The 23,867-nt window shown below is 42.4% G+C and overlaps 1 protein-coding gene across 4 annotated transcripts; it reads right to left on the bottom strand.

Annotated features, from left to right (window-relative positions):
• Positions 1-48: 48 nt before the first annotated feature.
• On the bottom strand, positions 49-21,870 carry LOC133475722 (uncharacterized). Of its 4 annotated transcripts, XM_061769025.1 has the most exons (13): positions 21,788-21,870; positions 18,012-18,531; positions 15,015-15,064; positions 14,800-14,874; positions 10,493-10,552; positions 10,281-10,340; positions 9,507-9,566; positions 9,215-9,439; positions 6,489-6,725; positions 4,084-4,479; positions 2,865-3,993; positions 473-604; positions 49-361 (listed from the first exon to the last, which is right to left on the bottom strand). In XM_061769025.1, exons 2-13 carry the CDS (start codon positions 18,508-18,510, stop codon positions 138-140), a joined length of 3,147 nt encoding a protein of 1,048 aa, XP_061625009.1. In that variant the 5' UTR covers positions 18,511-18,531; positions 21,788-21,870; the 3' UTR covers positions 49-137. The 4 variants fall into 4 exon arrangements, with proteins under 4 accessions (XP_061625009.1, XP_061625007.1, XP_061625006.1 ...); XM_061769023.1 differs by having other exon boundaries at positions 2,865-4,479; positions 9,248-9,439; XM_061769022.1 differs by having other exon boundaries at positions 2,865-4,479.
• Between the last annotated feature and the right edge of the window lie 1,997 nt (positions 21,871-23,867).

Raw genomic sequence — 23,867 nt, forward strand, 5'->3', positions numbered from 1 at the left:
TAGCACTACTGACAGTAAGCATAGAAATGAAAACATGAAACAATCATCAACACTTGGAAATATTTATAAGAATTATTACAGTAATTACAGATAAAAACAAAGGATAAGGGTGTGAATATGTTGCAGGGTCATCAGCGCTATGAGGGCTTAGATTGTCTTTTTAGGGCAGTGATCCTGTTCCTCACGTAGTCCTTGACACCCTTCCAGGAGCGTGTGCCCAGGGCTCGCGGCTCGGCGTCAAGACAGCGCAGACAGTCGAGCTTCTGCGGCACCTTGTGGTCTCGGATGAAGGACATCATGTGTCTCTCCACGGCGGAAACCTCACAGTCGCTCCATTTGTGCTTGCTGATCGTGGAATTAACTGAATTTGAAAAAGTCAAAACGCAATAAAAACTAAGACTAGTAAGAAAATCTCAAACTATAACAACATTGATCAAGACCAGACAAAATGATTATGTGTCAACAGTTGTACCTTTGCTGGCCCCCTCCTGGGGCGCTGTGGAATTAGTCACATGTGTGCCAGACAATCCACTCGCAGACTCACAGTGCTCCCATGATGCAACTGGCCGTGCTCCTCCACACTGTAATGGTGCTGCGTTTAGGCCTAAAAGATCATTATGGATGTTAATTATGTATTAAACACTATTTCCTTGTCCACTCCATTCTGGAGCATGAGCTGCTTAACTACAGAACATCGATGCATTTTAAAAATGGATTTCTACGTGTAAAGGCTTCCCCCATAATAAATTAAATAAACAAAAACATTATAATTAAATTAAAATTAGAAAAAAACATTTTAAACATAAAGGCCTCTACCACAATAAATTTAATAAAGAGATTAATTTAAAATCAAACATTTAAAAGTAACAATTTAATAATGAAAATGAATACAAAATCTATCTGTGGGCATTTAGGACACCACAATAAATAAATAAATATTTAATTCAACATGTATTACAATTAAAAAGATTTTTAAAGATGCCTCCACAATAAATTCACTAATACATAATTATTTTATTAAACTATGATTAAAAAAATTAAAAATAATGAACTCAAAACAACAATTAAAACAATTTAAATTTTATTGTGATTTAAATTAAAATACTCAAATGTATTTGTATACATTAAGGCCTCCACAATAAATAGAACTAATAAAATATTTGTTTATTACAATTATAAAAATGCTATATGATGCTATGTCAGCAAAGCTCTACCTTTATGTAAATGAAGCTCTTCAACTCACTTCAACATAAGTCCTTGACACAAAGATGCCACAAGATGGCAGCAAAACTAATTTTGTGTAAAGTGATGCTTTTCAATTCAACATAAAAAAAGATATAGTTCCTTGGCACCAAGATGTTGACAAAAGACTACTTTGGTCTAAGTGAGGCTCCTCAACTTACTTCGACTTATTTCCAAGACACAAAGGTGGCATAAGATCATGACAAAACTCTACTTTTGTATAAAAGAAGCTAATCAACTCTGCTTGAATTTCTTTGTAGGATGTCAGAATAGCCTCCTAAAGCTGCTGTTTGGATTTGAACTGCCGGCCACCCTCGATCTTTTGCTTGAGGATGCGCCAAAGGTTTTCAACAGGGTTGAGGTCAGGGGAGGATTGGGGCTACACTGTGCATGAGTTTCTCTCCTTTTATTTCCATAGCAGCCAATAAAGCAGAGTGATGTCTTGCAGCATGAGATTGTTCACTAATTAGTGCCATGTAAGCCTGGATGGTCCAGAGTGTTGGAGCAGTGGCTAGTTAGTGGATGGCCACTACGTCCCAACAAGGCTGAGATTTCAGCAACGAGGTGGTTTGGGCCAGATTCATGAAGAGAGACCCCTTTGGGTCGCTCAAGGTGTGAAAATGACCACTGAAAAATATGCAGTTTCTGAACGACTACTTTCTTCCATCGTAAAAAAAAAAAAAAAGAAAAAACATGCTGTCTGTAACAAAATCATCTTTATGCATGACAATGCATCATCTTATGTTGCATCTGTTACCTCTGCGTCATTGGCTGCAATGTGCATAAAGGGAGATAAATTCATGGTGTGGCCCCTAGGGTCCCTGACCTTAACCCTGTTGAGAACAGCAAAAGATCTATGAGGGTGGGAGGAAGTTCACATCCAAACAGCAGCTTTAGGAGACTATTCCGCCATCCTGGAAAGAAATTGATGCTTGCATAAACTCTTAAAATGGAAACAAAACCAAAAAGAGTTCAATGGATGTAAGAATTGTGACACTGCTATCAAATAACCTATGTTAAAATGTAACTTGACCGGTTAAGATGTTTTTCATTTAAATAGCTTTCAATTTCAGTAAATTACCTCCTAATGCTGCAAATTCAACTTTGACTATTTTCAGTTCTTCAAACCCAATAATATGTCTTTCAAGTCTGCAAAGCATAATCATTTACAACAGTGCATTTTAAGTTTTTTATTTAAAAAAAATAAATACTCTTATCATTGGGAAGTTTGTTCAAAAACATTAAAATTATCCTCTTACAGTGGGTATCTTGAAAGTTAGCAAAATTCCTATTTTTCATAGCAATTTGGCATGATAATTGACAAGATAATTTGGTGCCAAAGCAATACTTTTATTGAGCAAACAGCTAATGGGAAGGATCTGTTCCAAAAAAATGTTTTCACATTCATATATATAATTAGTTGTTCCAAATAAACAGTCCAGTTTTTGCTATCATAAACTCTTCTCCCCCCTCCCCCACCCAAAAATCACATCGTGTAGCAAACCGTGGGTCAGAAATCGTTACGTTTACCAAATCAGGACCTTGGTGTATCGTACAGTCCTAATAAATCTGCAAGTAGTTCGGCATCAGACAGACATTCATACAGTCAGATTGGTCCTCACCTTCAGGGTCCATGCCAATGTCTTTAAGTTCCACACCGATATTCTCCCGTAGGCTCTGCACTTGGTTGTTGGGTCCCAGGATGAGCTCCGCCTCCATGGGGTTTAAGTTGATGAGCTGCAGCATGGTCGCGTAGTGCCTGCGGATGCTAACAGACGTCAACACGTCTGGCTCCCCGGGGACGCTGTCTTTGACGAACATCTGCACACACTTGGAGCCACGGTAGGCTGAGAGCGTGTGCGGGCGCCCGAACAGAAAGGGGTTATTGGCGGGGACACCGCAAGCCTCACGGACGCCGACCAGGAGCTCCAGCGTGGACAGGAAGGCCGGTTTGAGCAGTACCGGGACCATGCGGCCGCAGGTGGCACGGATCTCCATCCTGTTGAGGACCCTACACATGCTCCTCTCCAACTCACAAACAAATATGTCCAGGTTCTCCTGCGGGTTGGGTTTCTTGACAGACTTCAATGCGGTGAGCGGTATGGTGGACAACTCGCTACTTTGTCTCCTGTTAAACAGAACTATACGAGCCAGAATCGCCCTTGCCAGAGCACCGTATGTTTCTGCCGATGGCGCCGCTCGCAGTTTCCCCTCGGCGAGGAGGTGGACTTTCTCGACGTGGAAGCTCAGTTTCTTCACATCCTGAACGTCAGGCACCTTCTCCCTGGAGTTCCTTTTGGTTTTTCGCAGAGCCGACAAGGCGTTCGAGGAGATCATCTTGTTCCACTGCTTCCTGTAGACAACCATGAAAGTCTTAGCTGACTCCGCTAGATTGGTGTCTCCGCGCTCTATTGCCCTCTCCTGGACGATGTGACACACCTTCTGGAGGGAGTAGCCCAGCTTGATGGCTAGCGAGGGTGTGCTGTATGTGCATCCGGTGGAGTCATAGCCGGCCAGGACATTGACAGCGGCCACCACGTGCGGGAAGTTGTCAGGGAGGAAGAAATCCTCCAGCCTCTTCAGCGGCGTCCTCTTCCAGGCCTCCAAGACCAACCGGGCCATCAGGCGCAGGTTCTGCCGCATGTACTCCTGCCGCTTGCCGTCGGTGCCATGCTGCGCCAACATATCCTCACCATAACTCAGCAGGACGGGCTCGCTGATGATGAGGCGTGTCACATCGTCGTAGATCATCTGTGACAGAATGGCATGGAAGTCGGTGCTTATGCCCAGGTTGCCCATGACCTCTAGGGCACAGCGAGTCTCCACACGTTCCTGTCCTACCCGCGGCTTGTCGTCCTTCTTCTTCCGTTCCGGGCAGCGTTTCATGTGGCCTGCCAGGTTCTTCTTCATGTACAGGCCTCGGCAGTACAGACAGTGCAGGAAGTCTTGTGCCTGGCCTGTCGTCAGGGGTCTTTTCCGCGCCGCCAGCTGCCCCTCGCCGGTCCTCAGCACTTGCTTGTTGTGTTCAAAGTTACCCTCGTTGATGAGCCGGTTCCATACCTTATATCTCTCTCGGGAGCCTTTGGGGAAGCGGAGGGCGGCGGCCACTTCATCCTTGTGGCTGTGTTGGCGCTGCAGGTGCTTAGACATCTTGACGAGGGGCTTGGAGCAAAACAAGCAGTAGTTCCGGCGATAAACGCGCTTGCAGCTCTTCCGGCCTTGTTTCATGGCGCTGACCTTGATGGAAAATTTACAAATTAACAATCATAAGTAAGTCTCATATACAGTGCTGTGAAAAGGTATTGCCCCCCCCAACTCAAAGTCTTAGATTTTTGCATAGTTTCCCCACTTTGTTGAAGATCATTAAACAAATGTAAATATCAGACAAATATAACCCAAGTGAACTTAAAAATGTGTTTTTAAATGGGGATTTCATTTATTAAGGAAAAATACTATTCAAAGTTAGCTGGCCCTGTGTGAAAAAGTAATTACCCCTTTGTTAAATCATGAATTAATTGTGGCTAATCACAATTTTTGGTTACTTTTCACTGATCACACCCAAGCCTGATTATGTCCAGACTGTTCAATCAAGAAATCACTTGAACATAATCTGTCCCTACACAATCAAGTCGGACAAAAGATCTACAAAACCTGCAACAATGACACGATCCAAAGAAATTCCAGAATAATCGAGAAATAAAGTAATTGACACCTATCAGTCTGGAAAGGGTTAGAAAAGCCATTTTTAAACCTTTAGGATTCCACCGAACCATAGGGAGAGCCATTATCCTCACATGGAGAAAACACAGAACAGTGGTGAACCTTCTCAGGAGTGGCCAGCCTACAAAGATTACCCCAAGAGAACAGCAATGACTCATCCAGGAGGCCACAAAGGAACTCAGGACAACTTCTAAAGAACTGCAGGCCTGCCTGGACAACTTGCTGTGATTGTTAGAACCATGAATTCTGCTCTTTAACAGAAAATCCTGAAGGAGAACATTCACTCATCAGCTTGATGAGCCAAAATATCTCCACAGAGATGTGAAAGACTGATTGCCAGTAATAGAAAACGCTTGATTTCAGTTGTTGCTGCTAAGGATGGCCCAAGAAGTTATTAGGTTTAGGGGGCCATTACTTTTTCACACAAGGCCAGGTCATTTTGAATAGTTTTTTTCCCCTTAATAAACGAAATCACCATTTAAAACCAGCATTTTAAGTTCACTTGGGTTTTATTTTTCTGATATTTAATTTTTTGATTATCTTAAACATTAAAGTGAAAACTGGGAAAATAAAAGTAAAACTGGGAAACTATGCAAAAATATAGGAATTTTAGAAGGGGGCCAATAGTTTTCACAGCACTGTATGTAACTTTTTTCATTAATTTTTTTAATTCCCTGAAATGGGAACTCAGAGATTTGTTTCTAAATACGTTATACACATTTTAAGATAATTGCTGAAAACGTGCAAAGACTAAGAACTATGTAGTATTTAATTTTGGGGATAATAAGGGTTCCTAGACATGTGAGATTTCCAAAAAATGTAATTAATTTGTGACATTAATGCCTGATAATTGTACATCTTGAAGGGCATTAACCCGCTTATACCATGGTCACATGCCAACAGAAATAATTAATGAAATGACCAATTCATAATTTTATGTTTTGTAGTCAAAACATAAAGTTCTACTAAAACAATTTATTTTACCTTGCAATGCCTCAGGGCTTTGACTATGAAGTCATTCCAAGTTATGAGCAAGCTTTGGCTAGCCTCTCGGTCAAGCGAAGTGAAACATAAATGGCGCAATAAAAGTACTGTAATACCCCGCTTGTGGGCAAGGGTAGCCACAATCGCCGACATTCAGCAGTTCATTGAACGGGACCAACAGTCAAACACACAAATGCAAAAAGAGAACACTCGCAAAGAGTTTACCGGCCAACCTCATGTCACTCACTCAGGCACGCTCCTTAAAGGAAGACAGGGCGAGATTTCATACTGAGTAAAATGAGATTTGTTTAGTGGTACGCCATGAGATTTTTCTAATGTAAAATATGTGCCTTGGTTCAATAAAAGGTTGGGAAACACTGAGCGTGCATGTTTAGTGATGATAAAAGAAGTAATCTTTGAACAGCCACTGTGTACGCTGCTTTTGATGTATGTTGTTGTTTCTTCATGCAACAATACTTAATCATCTTTACACTTATTCAGGTCTTTTACATATTATTTAAGTCATTGTAACTTTAACACACCTTCACGTTCTTCAACCGGCTCCATTCCGTCTTGGCTTCTCGCGACTCGGTGCGAAGGGACTCCAGGAATGGCTTTTTATTGCGTAGGGACATCCTGCGGTCCGGGCTGTGAGGGGATCCGCTCGAGGGGGGGATGTCGTCATCTCCAAAATCCGACAGAGCATCAGACATGTCACCGTCATCGCTTGGTGAGAAAGCAGGATCGCCTTCGTCCGATGACTCCACAAATTGTTTTTCCTGGAGCAACATGACAAGTTTTCCTATCACTGTGTCTTAAATGATCTGTATCTTAATTCATCTTTCCCCATTGAAATGTCATTAATTTGTTTCAGTGCCCCGTAAAATACCTACAAAAAACCAGCACTCTACAGTGTTGTACTTTATCCAAATATACAATAATAATATGCCATCTCCACCGCCCTCCACTCTGTCCTCACACACCCGGAATCTAAGGACTCATATGTCAGAATGCCGTTCATAGACTTCAGCTCTACTTTCAATTCTATCATCCCCCAACAACTGATTCATAAACTGGACCAGCTGGGTCTCAAGAGTTTGATGTGCAACTGGTTGTTGGACTTTCTAATAGTGAGACCGCAGACAGTACGGGTCGGCAGCAACACATCTAGCACCATCACCCTGAACATGGGGGCTCCTCAAGGATGTGTGTTGAGCCCCCTCCTCTTCACCCTGCTGACCAACAACTGCACACCAATACACAGCTCCAACCTCTTCATCAAGTTTGCAGACAACACAACTGTGGTGGGTCTCATCAGCATCAGGGACGAGACAGACTACAGGAGTGAGGTGAGCCCCCTGGCCGGGTGGTGCACGGACAAAAATATCTCCCTGAACGTGGCGAAAACATAGGAGATTGTTGTGGACTTCAGGAGAGTGCACTACCAGCATGCTCCCCTGAACATCAACGGTGCTGCGGTGGAGAGGGTGCGCAGCACCAATTTCCTGGGCGTACAAGTCACTGAGGACCTCTCCTGGACCAGCAACATCTCATCATTGGCCAAGAAAGCTAACGAGCGTCTCGACTTCCTTCGCAAGCTGACAAGAGCCAGAGCCCCGACCCCCATCATGTGCTCGTTCTACAGAGGGACCACAGAGAGCATCCTTACCAGCTGCATCACTGTGTGGTACGGAGCCTGCACCACATATTGCCACAAAACTCTCCATCGCAAAGTGAGGGCAGCTGAGAAGATCATTGGAACCTCTCTTCCCTCCCTGCAGGACATTTACAACGCCCGCCTCACCCTCAAATCCCTCCGAATAGTGGAGGATGTCACCCATCCATCTCACAGCCTATTCAGTCTGCTGCCAAAAGGGAGGAGACTGCAGAGTCTGCGGGCCAGGACCAGCCGCCTTAAACACAGTTTTATTCATCAGGCTGTCAGGAAGCTGAAGTCCCTGCCGGCTCTACCCCCTCTACCTCTCTTGTCGTCTGCCCACCTGAACTCTGAACCCCCACGCACACCTCCCCACACTGCCTTCTAATTTGTAAATGCCTTCATGTGCCTTGGTACTCAGAATTTGACTATGTTGCAAATGTCTCCTAATGTTTGATATTTGCACATTAAATTCATAATTTTTATACTGTATATACCATAGTTTTATTTAGCTTCTTCATACTGATGTTTATTATTGATACTTTTTAAAATATTTTTTTTTGTAGCACCGTGGGCCCTTGAGTACCATAATTTAAATCCTCTGTATGTGCTACACATATTGTAGAATTGACAATAAAAGTACCTTGTACCTTGTAATTAAAAGGAATGTAAAGAATTAAATAGTTTGTGCATTAAGATAATTCTATGGGCATTGTGTTGCTCCTCCTGGTGTGCGCACCATAGCCAAAATGGGACAGTACAATATATACGACAAAGATTTGATGATGAAAAACAGAACCGTTGCAATATAGCTTCAGTTATATTAGTCGTCTTTTTGCAGAGGATAAAGAATATATACTTGTACAGTTATATTGTCTGTTTACGTGTTTAAATAATCCATTGCTTAAAGGGCTGTGACTACCGCAACATCGGTGCTAGTTTCATTATCCCATCTATGGCATTTTGCATTGTGTGTTAGCATTAAGTTAGTGGACTTAAGGCAACGTTAGGTGGTTTGATTAAATACACAACTCTTTGTTTTATACTTTGTTTTACAGGAAACGTTAACTGGGAGTGGCAATAAACAGCTTGAAGCAAGAATTGTTCAGTATCTGCCAAACCGCTACTTGTGAAGTTTGCTGACAACATAGCTCGTGCCTTTAACAAAAATATTTCGATGGAGTTAATGCTTGTATCTCAAAAAACTGATAAGTCGGGTGAGTCACTCGTAAGTCGAGGTATCACTGTACTTTTGTCTTTTAGCGGGTGTATCTATTTTTTTGTTTCTTTTAGTGATATGATAATACTGATAATTGTGATCATTTTGGTCACAATAATCACTGGTATGACATTTTCATATCGTTTCATCTCTGTACACATGCAATTAAAGTCACTTTTACATAATATGCCCCCTTTGAGACTAAATGGCGAGATTTATGCTGCTCGTTGTTACTGTAAAATGAATAAAGCATCATCTTAACTATGGCACCATCGTAAAATGCTTGCTCTGACTTTCCCAGTGTAGCTTAATGAGGCAACCAAAATATTAGAAACGGGTTTCAGTTTGATGCAGTTGTACAATAATAACAAACTCCCTACATGTCATCTTACAGGTTCAGGTTCTGCTGCATCCTCTGCACCCACCGAGTCGTCCGTCAAGTTATCATCGTCGTCGTCTTCATGATGCTCGTCATGGGACGGCTGTGGCGGCTGTGACAGCTGTGGCGGCGGTGATGGCTCTGGCAGCGGTGACAGCTGTGGCGGCCGTGACAGCTGTGGAGGCGGTGACAGTTGTGGCGGCAGTGAAGGGCCGTCGGACGACGCGTACCACTGCGGCTACAAAAAGAGAAAGCGTAGCTTTGAATGTTGCCGTGAAATCAGAAAGTGCACATGGACGACCTACCTCGACTTTGTGTGGCGTCACACTTTGACATGGCGCCGACTCTTCCATGGACAGAGGCGACTGAACAGACGCAGAGGCAAAAGATTGAGATCATTTTACAACAGAGCTCTCAAACGCATGGCCTGGGGGCCAATTAAGGCCCGCAGGACAATATTTTGCGGCCCCCTACTCGAAGTTTAGTGTTAGTGCAGTGTTTTTTAATCAATTATGGTCTACCAAAGCTCAGGCTGATGACAACTTTCGGCAGTGTTTGTCAACAATTTAGCCAAAGTGAATTAGCAGCGTTAGTCACTTGGTTGAAACGTGACACCAAGTGAAAGGAAAATATATCCTGACACCTAGTTCAAGTAATGTCTTTCTCAAAATCTGGCGTGAAGAGAAATGTTGGTGACAAGCACAGCCAATTTCTGAAAAACTGGGAGATGGAATGTTTTTAGTACAGTACAGTACAGAGTACAGGACCACCCCAACGTGTCATATGCACAGAGAACGTTGTGGTGCTCAAGAAAACAACATCAGACGTCAATTACACATGCTGAGGAGTATGCAAAATACCAGGAAGATGAGAGAGAGGAACGGGTCACCAATCTTGTTCATGTTGTGAAGAACCACTAATGTTCCTAACTGTTATTAATAAAGACTGAAAAGATTGGATTGTGGAATACTTGATGCGGCCCAGACTATCTGCGGTGGCCCCTGGATAAATTGAGTTTGAGACCCCTGTAATCTACATGCTGTGTGTGTGCATTACACAATAAAGTCATGTTTACTTGCCTGAACAGCCGAGTGAGGTGACTTCACGGCAACGCCATCCTCTGGAGGCTGCGATTCCAACTAGATGGAAGGGAGAGAACTCGGGAAAATTAGCGAAGAGTCTTTTAAATGAGACTTATGATCATTCAAATTGCATTTCAAAAAAGCAGACACGTCGCAAAACACAAATACGCCCCATCCACATGACAACAAATTCATTGTTGAGTACTCGCCTGAGCGGCCGAGTGGGGTAACTTCACACCAACGTCATCCTCTGGAGGCAGCGATTCCAGCTGGATGTGACGTACAGAAGTCGGGAAAATAAGCCAAATTTGTTAAGAGTAGGGATGTCCCGATCCGATCGCGTGATGAAAAATTGGGGTCGATCACATGATTTTCAGCTGATCATGATCGGGTGAAAAAGATCTGTTTTATTCATTTTCTGACATTTTAAATGTCACAAAGTGACAAAATAATCCAACGGTACAACGATCATCCCAAATGGAACAGGAATAGCTTTGTTTTATATAAAACAACTTTTCAGGGTATTTTTAGTACCGGTATAATATAACTGACTGAAAGAGACACGCAGGGCCAATCCCAATTCTACCCCTTTGTCTTGGCCCTTGGCATTGCGCATGCACGAGAACGAAGGGGTATCCCATTTCCGAGAGGAAGAGCTAGGACAAAAGGGCGTATAGCCCTTGAAATCGTAGTTGAAGAGCTTACTTGAAAGCGAGGGGTATAGGACTCCACCCCTGCTGACAGGCGAAGAGCTTGCAGACAAGGAAGTACATAAATGTGAGCATCCATCCATCCATCCATTTTCTGAGCCGCTTCTCCTCACTAGGGTCGCGGGCGTGCTGGAGCCTATCCCAGCTGTCATCGGGCAGGAGGCGGGGTACACCCTGAACTGGTTGCCAGCCAATTGCAGGGCACATAGGAACAAACAACCATCCACACTCACAGTCATGCCTACGGGCAATTTAGAGTCTCCAATTCATGCATGTTTTTGGGATGTGGGAGGAAACCGGAGTGCCCGGAGAAAACCCACGCAGGCACGGGGAGAACATGCAAACTCCACACAGGCGGGGCCGGGGATTGAACCCGGGTCCTCAGAACTGTGAGGCTGACGCTCTAACCAGTCGGCCACCGTGCCACTAAATGTGAGCATAATTATTGATATTGATACTAGGATACTTGTATTTATCAACGTAAATACAGTCCCCTGCAAAAGTATTGGAACATCAAGGTCAATTCCTTTGTTTTTGTTGTATATTGACGACTTTTGGGTTAGAGATCAAAAGATGAACATGAGACAAAAGTTCAGAATTTCAGCTTTTATTTCATGGTATTTACATCTAGATGCGTTAAACAACTCAGGACAGAGCACCTTTTGTTTGAACACACTCACTTTTCAAGTGAGCAAAACTATTGGAACATGTGACTGATGGGTGTTTCTATTTGCTCAAGTGTTGCCTTTTGGATGATTGCTTATAGTGCTTGTTTTTGGATTTGGGTTTCACCTGTGAAAGCTGTATTTGCTATTAAGCAAACATGAAGACCAGAGAGCTGTCTATGGGAGAAAAGCAAACCATTTTGAAGCTGAGAGATGAGGGGAAAATCGATCAGAGCTATTGCACAAACATTGGGCATAGCCAATACAACAAAGAAAGAAACTACTGGTGTACTGAGCAACAGACATCGAACAGGTCGGCCAAGGGTATCAACAGCAGTTGATGACAGAAACATTGTGAGAGTTGTGAAGAAACACCCAAAGACAACAGTCAATAACATCACTGCCAACCTCCACAGGGCAAGGGTAAAGGTATCACAATCCACTGTTCGAAGAAGACTGAGAGAAGAAATATCCAGGCCATACCACAAGATGCAAACCACTCGTCAGCAAAAAGAATTGGAAGGTCAGATTGGATTTTGCAAAGATGTACAGCGATGAGACACAAAAGTTTGGGAACAAAGTTTTTTTGGACTAATGTGACCTAGATTAATCTATTCCAAAGTGATGGAAAGGCCAAAGTATGGAGAAAGAAAGGATCTGGTTATGATCCAAAACACACAAGCTCATCTGTGAAGCATGGTGGAGGTAATGTCATGGCTTGGGCTTGCATGGCTGCTTATAGAACAGGCTCACTCGTCTTTATTGATTATGTAACTTGTGATGGTAGCAGCAGAATGAATTCTGACATCTACAAAACCATTTTGTCTGGCAATTTACAGAAAAATGCATCCAAAACTAGTCGGGGGAAGTTGTCATGAGCTATGTATGCCCTGCAGTCTTGCTGGAGCTTGGGTGGCGCTTTGTGCTCCTCTCGCCCTCTCTCTCTACCTCTAATCCCTCCCTCCACCTCTCTCTCTCTCTCTCTCTCTCTCTAATCAGCTCCACCTCGGGCGCGCACCTGTCATCAATCAGCCCTCATCATCCCCTGTATAAGAGCCTGCCAGATCCCGGAAATCCTCGCTGGAATATTAGCGTTTCTCCTGCGGTACTACGGCTCCCCAGTTACCAAGTAAGCTACGTAATTCCTCATCATCTCTCTGACCTCCGTGTTTCCCTTGTTTTCAGTGTTCCCTCCGTGTTCCTCGTCAAGCGGATTCCTGTTACCACGCCACCAAGTCAGCCGCCTGTCCTCGTCACCGCCTGCCACACGTCCTCTGCCTCAACAACTGCCAACACATCTCAAGGACCATCTCCATTCCCCTTTTTCAATAAACTTGTCATCGCAACCTCTCAGCCTCCGCCTGCTCTTGGGTCCAGTCTATATCAACTCGTGAGAAAAGCTTCATCATGCAACAAGACATTGACCCAAAACACACTGCCAACACAACAAAGGACTTCTTCAGGGGGGAAAAGTGGAAGGTCTTAGACTGGCCAAATCAATCACCAGATCTTACCCCAATAGAGCATGTATTTTACCTCCTGAAGAGGAGACTAAAGGGAGAACCCCCCAGAAACAATAAAGAACTGAAAGAGGCTGCAGTAAAGGCCTGGAAAAGCATTTCAAACGAAGAATGCAACAGTCTGGTAAAGTCAGTGGGTCGTAATTTAATAATGTCTATTCCAATACTTTTACTCACTTGAAAAGTGAGTGACTTCAAACAAAAGGTGCTGTCCTGAGTTGTTTAACACAGATGCAAATACCATGAAATAAAAGTTGGAATTCTGAACTTTTGTCTCATATTCATCTTTTGTTCTGAAACCCAAATGTCTTCAGTATACAATAAAAACAAAGGCATTGACGTTGCCCTTACAATAGTTTTGGAGGGGACTGTATAACCCATGTTTTGAATTGTAGGTTAAATGGCTTATTATGACCATCTCACGTATCGCTAGTCTAACGTTAGACTACGGTGACGAATTCACAGCAAACGCATTTCACTACAATGTAGTGCAATTTATGAATTATTAGAAGGAATTATTAGACACCTAAATCACATTCAGAAGCTACATAGGTAATGTAGCATCGCTAATAATGTCGCTTCTAAGTATACCGTTACGTTCACTTTCCATATTGATTAGCTGTTGCCTCATCACTCATGTAATGCAGTATTTGCCGTTAGCTGTGATTCCCCGTGATTATTCTTGCCTGACATTGGCTTTACCAAACACACGAGGGCAACGTAATAAATAACCAGAGGCCTTTTCCTCCACAGGGATGCCACAAGGCAATCGTCTTCTACAACAGCACCCAACATTCCAGAACGACAAGCCCAGTGCTAAAACGACAACGGACACAAAATGCAATCCTTTAGTTCCTTTTAGAGGATTATGAACAAAAACATGAAACTGAAGCAAAATATATATAGTTTTTCCAGGTTTCCAGTTAAAATGTAGATATTGTGTTTAAATGTGTTGTTTATGTTCTTAACGTTATATTATTTCTATTTCATAAGTATTTATGATCATATGTTCAATACATTTCTGAAATACATATAATTTTTTCAAATACAAATTCTGCAATACCTAAATGTAAATATATCACACTACTGCCATATCATAATATGGAAATGTCAATAACTATGTTCTCTGAGACGGAGAGAGAGAGAGAGAGAGAGAGAGAGAGAGAGAGAGAGAGACAGAGAGAGAGAGAGAGAGAAACTCCATATCAGTAGATACTTAAAAACAAAGACTGGGATGCAAAAAAATTTGATTGGTACATCCCTAGTTAAGAGTCTTTTAAATGAAACATATGATGCATTTTCTTCACGTTTCAGAAAAAGCAAACACGTCGCAAAACACATTAACACCCCACCCATACGTCGACAAATTCACCACATTAGAGTATGTGGTCCCTCTCAGAAGCTAAGGCTAATCTCTGCATCCAACAACACTGCTGCCCTGCTTAACTTTGATTTGGCATAATAGGCAAACACTTCTGTCGTGACATCACAAACAGAAAAATACTGCTGACATAACGTATGATGACAATTGTTAGTTCTTTTGCTTGACTTCAGGGCTCCCCCCCCCCACCACAAATGTAATTAATTACCAACTATTTACACACACACACACAATACTCACCAGTTTGTCCAACTCTGACAGCTGTTTGAGTAAAAGTGAACGCTGGTGTAAAACCATAGAACGTTTTGTCACAGCCTTAAAAACAAAAATTAAAAAATAAAATTAAAAAGAGAGAAGCAATTTTTATGAATTCATTGTGCAATCCAAATGAGTTCCAATACGAGTGCTGTAGCAATAATAGTATTATGTTGTAAAAGTGCTGCCATTCTCCTCACCGGTGTCAGAATGAGGCCGTCTGTGTTGGGATGAGAAGAGTCATTTAAGGCTGCAAGGAAAAACATGAATAAAGTTGGTTGAATTCCAAATTTTTCTCATTGCAAAAAACTACAATCTCCTGAAGGAAATTATGCAAAGGTACATCAATCTGTCCCTGGAGTCAAACTGTCACCATCATCAAATTGTTGCGTGCTTTAAATAACATTAACAGACACTCACACTCCAAACTGTGTAAATAGAAGTTACTACTACTGCATAATAAAACTAGAAGTAAAACAACTGGCCCTTTAAAGATACCTGTTTGCAGAGCAACGCCTGGGTGCATTTTACAGTGGTATCTTGCAAAACTAATTTCATTCATTCTGTGACTACGCTTCTAACTGAAAAAAGTCATATCTGAAATGTGTTAGAAAAATACACTCCGGAATACTGTACTTTTTAAAAAACATACAGTAATGACAAATAAAATTAAAGAATTAAGCAGTTCTTTCCACAGTTTTTGCTTCAATTCAATGGACATCGTGCTGCTCCTTCTGGTGTGTGGGCTTGGTCACCTGGGGGCAGTATATTACAGATATACGGATATACAGTGGTGCCTTGAGTTATGAGTTTACCTCGTTCCATGTCCATGCTCTTAACTCACACTTCTCAAATCATCTTTCCCTATTGAATGAATAGAAATGCCATTAATCTGTTCCAGTCTCGCCCTAGAAAAACATAGCTATTTTTAATGAGGAATAATAGCACTCTACAATACAGTAGTTCATAAAAACACAGGGTGATAAAATAATTAAATAGAATGTAAACAGTTTGTGCCTCACGATGTAATGTTTCATCCATCAATGTGCTCGGCCTTTTGGTGTGCCCGCCTTGGCGACCGGGAGGCACTATTGTATAGTACAGTCATGCAGACAAACAAAGAAGAATAGAATACTACTTCTTAGGGCTGGGCGATTAATCAAAATGTAATCATGATTTCAATTTTGGCTTCTAACGATCATAAAAACATTATAATCGAAGAAAAACGTTTTATGTCATGTCTTCCTCCTATCCACCCTCGCCTGAAACCACCATCCACTAAGATGCGAAGGGCCCCACCTCCACCCATGAAGAATCTTATCTGCAAATCTGACTGATATCGGCGGGGTCTTTTCCAGAATAAGTCAGACCTCTATGGAGATCAGGCATTTTTCATCCCTGTAATTCCAAGGGACAGAAAGTCGGTCAAACAAATATGGCACAAAAAAAGTATGACTACAAACTTTGTGACGATAAAATGTGAATCAATCAAACCAGTCTCCAGTTATCTCTGCAAGACTAGCTCTTTTCAATATCAGGTCCTTGGGTAATAAATCAATGTTGATTCATGATGTCATTACAACCTATGATCTAGACTTTTTGCTACTAAATAAAATGTGGTTAACAGAAAGTAGCTGTAATACCATTTTAAATCCCAAAATGATGCGTGGTAGGTGCCCTGCGATTCGCTGGCGAACGGTTCAGGGTGTACCCCGCCTCCCGCCCGAAGATAGCTGGGATAGGCTCCAGCAGCCCGCGACCCTAGTGAGGATAAGCAGTAAAGAAAATGGATGGATGGAGTTTGCAGGTTCTCCCCGTGCCTGCATGGGTTTTCTGTGTTTTGTCAAGGATGAAGAATATTTACCTGTGAGTAACGTTATATTATCTCTCTATATGTCTTGTTCCACCATATGCGTTCAAATATCCGTTTCTTAAAGGGTTCTAAAACTGTGACTGTGGATGCTAACTGCTAGCATGTCAATGGTGTTTTCCATCCATTTGGTCATTGTTTGTTAGCATTAAGGTAGCAGACTTTTCTAGGGCAAAGCTGTATACTGTATATCTGTATATCTGTAATACACACAACTTGTAATTCTCTTTATTTTAATGCTTAGTTTGAACATGAACTTCAAATAGAAGTAGCATTAAACCGCTTGAAACCTCTCTTTTGTGACTAAATGTTCACCATTTGTTAAAGTGGTGCTCATTGTGAAGTGAGCTGAATTGAGTTTACTGCCACCATAAAGCTTTCGTATGTTAAGTTTGCGCTCGCAAGTCAAAGCAAAAATTCAGCCGAATGACGGCTCGTATCTCAAAAAACTCGTAAGTCGAGTCACTTGTATGTCAAGGTACCACTGTATATGAAAGAGCTCAGAGTAGAGCCGCTGCTCCTCCACATTGAGAGGAGCCAGATGAGGTGGCTGGGGCATCTGATTTGGATGCCTCCCGGACGTCTCCCTGGTGAGGTGTTCCGGGTCCCAGACAGTGTTAGTGTGCTAGCGCACAGGCGGAACCTCAGGCCGATGTGCCAACATATTAGTCCACCGCAGAGTAATATTCACAATTACATCTGTGTGTGGATGGTGGATGTGTGGAATTTATTTAGCTGCCAGCGCTGAAGGAGTACGAAACAGTCTATGACGATACAGCCCGCCCCCCCCCCCCCCCCTCAGAAAAACTCATTGGATCTGTACGATTCACGGAAATGACCTATTTTGAGTTCAAAACGGCGAATTTCGCCGAAAGGCGACTGATCTGCATGTATGATGGATGGATGGATAATCAAGTTAACCTGTTTGAAGGCATTTTTTGACCAGATTTTCTCCAGGTGATATCACACAAAAACTTGCCCCAAAAGGGCAATTTTGTTCCCAACACAAAAACTCAATTTCTCCAGAAGTTATCATTCAATTTGAAAGACTGTCAATTTTGGGAAATCTTTCTTGACCTTTTCTAAACCTTTAAATCCAACAACTTTTGAATGTTTGAGTACTTTTTGCACAACTTGCTGTTCTGTCAGAAGCTGAACAGCAAAATTAACAACAGTGTCCATGAATGGATCAATCAATAATAACTTTTCTGTCACTCCCCGTCTCTCTATATGTCTACATTTCACCCTTTGTGAGACTTGTATAAGTAATGCTCGTGACAACAATGTCTGTTGGAATGAAAATACAAAAAAAACAAAAAAACATTACCATTGGAGTGCGACGAGTCAATCCACTGAGCCACCACAGGGGGCGCCGATGAGGTTTGGCTGTGAGAGGCAGACATTTCATAGACACTCTGAAAAGAACACGGGGACGGTGGCAACTGAAAAGAGGGCCTGTGGGGGGACCGCGGGGAGCATGGGGCCGGAGCGCAGGAGAGCGGCGCACAGGAGGGCGGCGCACAAGGGGTTGTGAGTTGGGCTTGATGGACGGCCTGCAGCGGTCCGAGCTTTCCTCGGGCGTCTGCCGGCTGCAGTGGGTCAAAAGGGGCGCTGGCAAAGAGCGAGGCGGGCGACACGTGACTGTGGATGTGCGACATGGACGCCAGCGTGCGCAGGAAACTGTCACCCGCTGCCTGCTGGTGGCCGTATAGCGCCGACGGGTCCCGGCAGGAGAACGAGTTGAGGAGGGGGCCCTGCGTAGAGGCCACAGACCAGCCCGTCTGGCTTGCCCATCCCTGACTCTTATTCACTGTCAGTTGGTCCATACCCGACTTGCTCCTTGCTCCCTAGGAGACCATACATAAATGACAACATCCAATCACCAGGGTGCACTTTTATGTGATTGAGGGAAAAATAAAATATCTTTGATTGGGTTCACGAAAATTGATTTCCCATGGAATTGGTTATTCTCCTTTGCTTCTGGAAAACAAAGACATTATTCAAAACAAGTTGCATACCTCTGCAAAATATTTGCAGCTTCAAAGCGCATAATTTTCCAACATGTCAATAATATATCACTGCTTTTGCAATGTACAAATGTGCACCATGTCTCTTTTGTTTTCATATGCACAATAACATCAGTTTTGATTCCGCTCATGTTGTTTGTTTCTTAGCAGAAATTAAAGTCACTAAATACCGCGACCAAATGGTTAAGTTGGCAACACTGACTCGCTCGCTCGCTCCTAATCCTTTGCTGCCATGTTCATTAAAACAGTGCCCATCTGCTGATGCGGGTAAAACCCATTGTATGCGAAGCATCACGTGACTAAATCCCGAAAACTGATAACTACCATAACAATGGGTTGATGACATGATGGTTAGAAGCTGAACTTGCTCCAATTTAGTTTTTTATGGCTGGTGTCTTTGAACAAAATTTAAATACATGTGTATCGTTTATACAAATATATGATATATGTAAAAACAAACAATGCATAAACATGGGATATTGTCATGTTAGTACGGATAAACTTCTTTTTTTCCTTTGGGCTTGTCCCTTTAGGGGTCGCCACAGCGCGTCATCCTTTTCCATGTAAGCCTATCTCCTGCATCTTCCTCTCGAACACCAACTGCCCTCATGTCTTCCCTCACGACAGCCATCAACCTTCTATTTGGTCTTCCTCTAGCTCTCTTGCCTGGCAGCCCCATCCTCATCATCCTTCTACCAATATACTCACTATTTCTCCTCTGGACGTGTCCAAACCATCGAAGTCTGCTCTCTCTAACTTTGTCTCCAAAACATCAAACCTTGGCTGTCCCTCTGATGAGCTCATTTCTACTTTTATCCAACCTGGTCACTCCGAGAGCGAACCTCAACATCTTCATTTCCGTCACCTCCAACTCTGCTTCCTGTTGTCTCTTCAGTGCCACCGTCTCTAATCCGTACATCATGCCTGGCCTCACCACTGTTTTATAAACTTTGCCCTTCATCCTAGCAGAGACTCTTCTGTCACATAACACACCTGAGACCTTCCTCCACCCGTTCCAACCTGCTTGGATCCGTTTCTTCACTTCCTGACCACACTCACCATTGCTCTGGATGGTTGACCCCAAGTAATCTTCATTCCTCTGCTTTACAGTGCATGCCTCCATCTTTCTAACTGTTCCTCCACCTGCTCCCTGCTTTCACTGCAGATCACAATGGCATCTGCAAACATCATGGTCCACAGGGATTCCAGTCTAACCTCATCTGTCAGCCTATCCATCACCACTGCAAACAGGAAGGGGCTCAGGGCTGATCCCTGATGCAGTCCCACCTCCACCTTAAATTCGTCTCTCACACCTACAGCACATCTCACCACTGTTCTGCTGCCCTCTTTCTTGTAGCGATATTAGCGATAAACTACTCAGTGTAAAACAAAAGACATTGTAGCTGTTTAAGTTGCTTTGTCCTTTGTAAAGGTGCTTTGTCCTGGTCTCATTCACCATTTACCGGAGCAGGAAGGAAGTGCTTTGTTATGTTTTGCTGAATTCAGAAGTTGTTAAAAAAAACTACAGAAGCCATTCAAGAAAATCATCCAGATTAATACATTCAAATTAATCTTTAGAATACGGTGGCAGACAGGGGCAAATGTGTTGCAAACGGCCATGCTCCAAATGCAGGAATGACACAAAACAAAAAACAAACATGCACATAAAACAACAGCAAAAGAAAAATTCACCAATTTAAAAATGCTGCAATCACAGAAACAATTGCAAAAGAAAAACGCTGCAAATGCACCAAAACAAACACAAATCCCAAAACAACTGCAAGACAGAAATGCTGCAAATCATGCCGCACAACGTTAGTCCACCAGGCCCACTGACCAGTCCTGTGAGACCAGAGGCATCACAGGTATGAATAGGTTAATACGACACGCCCATTTTTTAGCTCCATATCGACGGTGATGCTAGACTAGGGAGGTCAAAGTCATCAGTGCATTACACATGCGTGGAGGCGGAGAAAACCAAAAGACCAAGGATGCCGGCACATTGTGATGCATACGGTTGACGCTGTACAATTACGACTAGGGAACTGGGAGACTGTCTCACATATAATTTTTGGGGGGTGTTTTTTATCAAATGTTGCTTATTGACAGCATACGCTTTGGCATTGATAAAACAATATCCCTCATGAAAATCGGTTGAGAAATGAGCAAGTTACAACTAATTTCAGTGTTCATGCATTGCCTTCTATAGGAATAACGACCTCCCCAACATGGCTACTACGTAGGCACGTAGGTTAATCGCGCTGCTAAAGGGCACTGGCTCGCTAGTATCTTTGAAAGGAACCCCCTTGACAGGATTGGTCTGACCCAGAGGTCGCCCCACCCACCCCCACAGCAGCCTGGCAAACCTCCGTTATGTAGCGTGAACGTGCAGCATTTCTCTCATGCAGTTTTTGGGGGATTTGTGTGTGTTCTTTTGTGTTTGCAGCATTTTTTCCTTTGCAGTTTTCTGTGACTCCAGCATTTTTATCTTGCAGCATTTTTCCTTTGCAGTTGTTTTCTGTGATTGCAGCACTTTTGCCGTTTTATGTTTTTTTTTTGTCTCATTCCTGCATTTGCAGCATATGGCCGTTTTCAGTACATTTGCCCGTCGGACACCAGAATACACCCCCACCCCAAAAAAATAAAAATAAAAATACAACTTTAACCGTAGTCTACCGCTTAAAAGTGAGTTATTGTGTGTTGTGATTGATTTCAATCAAGTTAGATTCTAATTTACGTTTGTGATTGTTACCAATAAAGTGGCATTTCAAATAAAGTAAGCACTTTCGCATGCTGCTTTAGTCGCAGCTCGAGGCGGGTCACGTTTCTCTAGCCTTAGTCCGCCGAACGTGTTTAATTAAATGGCAATCAAACAAAACCCAACACGAGTTTATTTGGGATTGGGGGCAAATGCTGTTGCAGTGTCTGGCTTCTTTGTAATGGTTAGCTCGGTCGGGCTATCATGGTCAGGCGCTGTCCACTTCCCTAACAACTTGACAATTAATTAACGTATTGGTAGACTTACTAACACATTTGTAGTTAATGACGACTACATTTTGTAAGAGAAGCAAAATACCTGTAAAAGGCACCGGAAGAAGCGGTCCTACAGCCTCCTACGGTTTCGCTAATTAACCCGGAAACGAATGTGATCGTTTCCGGGGTTGCTTTGAGGGGTGGGATATTTTCCTTTTAATTATTTTTAATTTTGGCGTACTACTTGTACCTCTCAATTAGAGCTTCAAGCCAGAGTTAGACATTCATACCAAAGGTTAGGGTTTGCAAGTAGGTTTACAAGCGTGGGGTAAACCTTGATAGTAGACTTTTACAACAGAATTAGGGGTTCAAACAAGTTTTAGATTTTCAATTTAAGGTTTCAAACCAGGGTTAGGGCTTTAAATTAGGGTTTCAGGCCTGGTTCATGGTTTCAAACAAGGATTGGTTACCAAGGTGGTTGTGTTTTCAGGGCAATATTAAGATTTCAAATTAGGGTTTAAAGTCAGAGTTTGGGTTTTAAACGAGAGTTAAACTTTTAAAGTTGGGTTTTAAACCTTGTGTAGGGTTTCAAACAAGGGTTAGGATTTGCAAGTAGGGTTTCTCGCGAGGGGTAAGCTTTGAAATTAGGGTTTCAATTTTGAGTTTCAAACAAGGATTATGGTTTACAAATTGGGTTAGTTTTTCAAGCTAATGTTAGACTTTAAATTGGGTTGTCAAGTCAGGGTTACGGTTTCAAGACAGAGTTAGAGTGCCTCCAAATTGGGTTTCATACCAAGGTCAGTCTTTTAAATTACAGTTCCAAGGGAGAGTTAGGGTTTTAAACAAGTGTTAGGGTTTCAAATTAGGCTTTAAAGTCATGTTTAGGCTCTTAAGTTAGGGTTTCAAATTAGTTTTCAAGCCTTGATTAAGGTTAAAAACAAGAGTTGTTAGGGTTTCCATTTCAAGACAGAGTTGGCGTCATCTAATTCTTGTGGGATGTTTTCTTTAGGTTGTGTGTGAAAGGCAAAGGCGGATAAATGTCTGTGTGAAAGTGGCAGAAGATTATACCAAAAAAAAAAAACTCTATTGGTGAGGCCATCCATTCATTCTTCACTGGCTTCTTCTACTGCAGAGTTCTTGTCCATCATACACTAAATTATGAATCCGATGTTCACACTTGACCTGCTGCTCAAACTCTGGCCTCGTGGAACCACATAAATGAAAACTCCAGTGCAGACGTCACCTACAAACAGCACGTCTTGAAGGCTATAGGCGATGCTATGTTAACCCTACTGGATTTGTTGTTTACATTTGTAAAAATGTCCAACCAGTATGAATCTCTGTGTGCATGTGAAACGTTTTTGTAACAAAGCAAAAGGGGGACCTACTTCTAGTATGCACCTTAAAAAGTGATAGCCAGTGAGAGTCTGTGGGTTTTCAGACACTGCTTTTTGATACTTTTTTGTGGGTCTACTCATGATAGACATGGCTGCCAAATTTCACGTTGCTATGTAAAATTGGCTTCAGTGGCTGGTTTATGGGGAGAGATATGTCTCAAAATTATTTGCACTTCTTTTTCAAATCCACAAATTATTTGCACGTGTTTTTCTAATTCACAAATATATCTGCGATTTACATGTTGTTTTAGTGATGTGTGTACATTTATCATGACTTATCATTTGTAAATATTCAATTTTGCTTGTGAATTGTTGGAGGTGCGTTTGTGGATCAGCGGGCTCGTGCATTTATTTTTTTCGACAACGCAGTTTTAAGATTCACACGTGTAGGAAGAGGAAGGCCCTCCCTCCATCCGCTAGGCGGCAGTGTTGTTTTCTCCGTTTATGACTTGATGACCCCTTTTTTTAGGAATCCAGCTATATATATATATATATATATATATATATATATATAAATATATATATATATAAGGAGACAGCAACACTATCGCCCAGCGGATATTCAATTTCATGGTGGTCCCACACATTTATTTATTTTTTTTACTTGAAACACCGTTACGTTGGTCTAAAAAATAAATGCCCGTGCCCGCTTATCGACAAACGCACCTCCAACAATTCACAAGCAAAATTTAACATTTACAAATGGTAAGTCATGATAAATGCACACACATTAAAAAACACGTGTAAACGCGGATATATTTGGAAAATACCCTGGTAGGACAAGTG

Source organism: Phyllopteryx taeniolatus, chromosome 3 (assembly GCF_024500385.1).
Source record: "Phyllopteryx taeniolatus isolate TA_2022b chromosome 3, UOR_Ptae_1.2, whole genome shotgun sequence".
NCBI lineage: Eukaryota > Metazoa > Chordata > Actinopteri > Syngnathiformes > Syngnathidae > Phyllopteryx > Phyllopteryx taeniolatus.

Excerpts from the sequence above, each read along its gene's own strand:
- LOC133475722 (XM_061769022.1), bottom strand. The coding sequence starts at position 18,510 with ATGGACCAACTGACAGTGAATAAGAGTCAGGGATGGGCAAGCCAGACG. Across the intron at positions 10,341-10,492 it reads TACCCCACTCGGCCGCTCAG|TTGGAATCGCAGCCTCCAGA; the intron begins GCGAGTACTCAA and ends CCTTCCATCTAG. Across the intron at positions 362-472 it reads CCAGGAGGGGGCCAGCAAAG|TTAATTCCACGATCAGCAAG; the intron begins GTACAACTGTTG and ends TTTCAAATTCAG.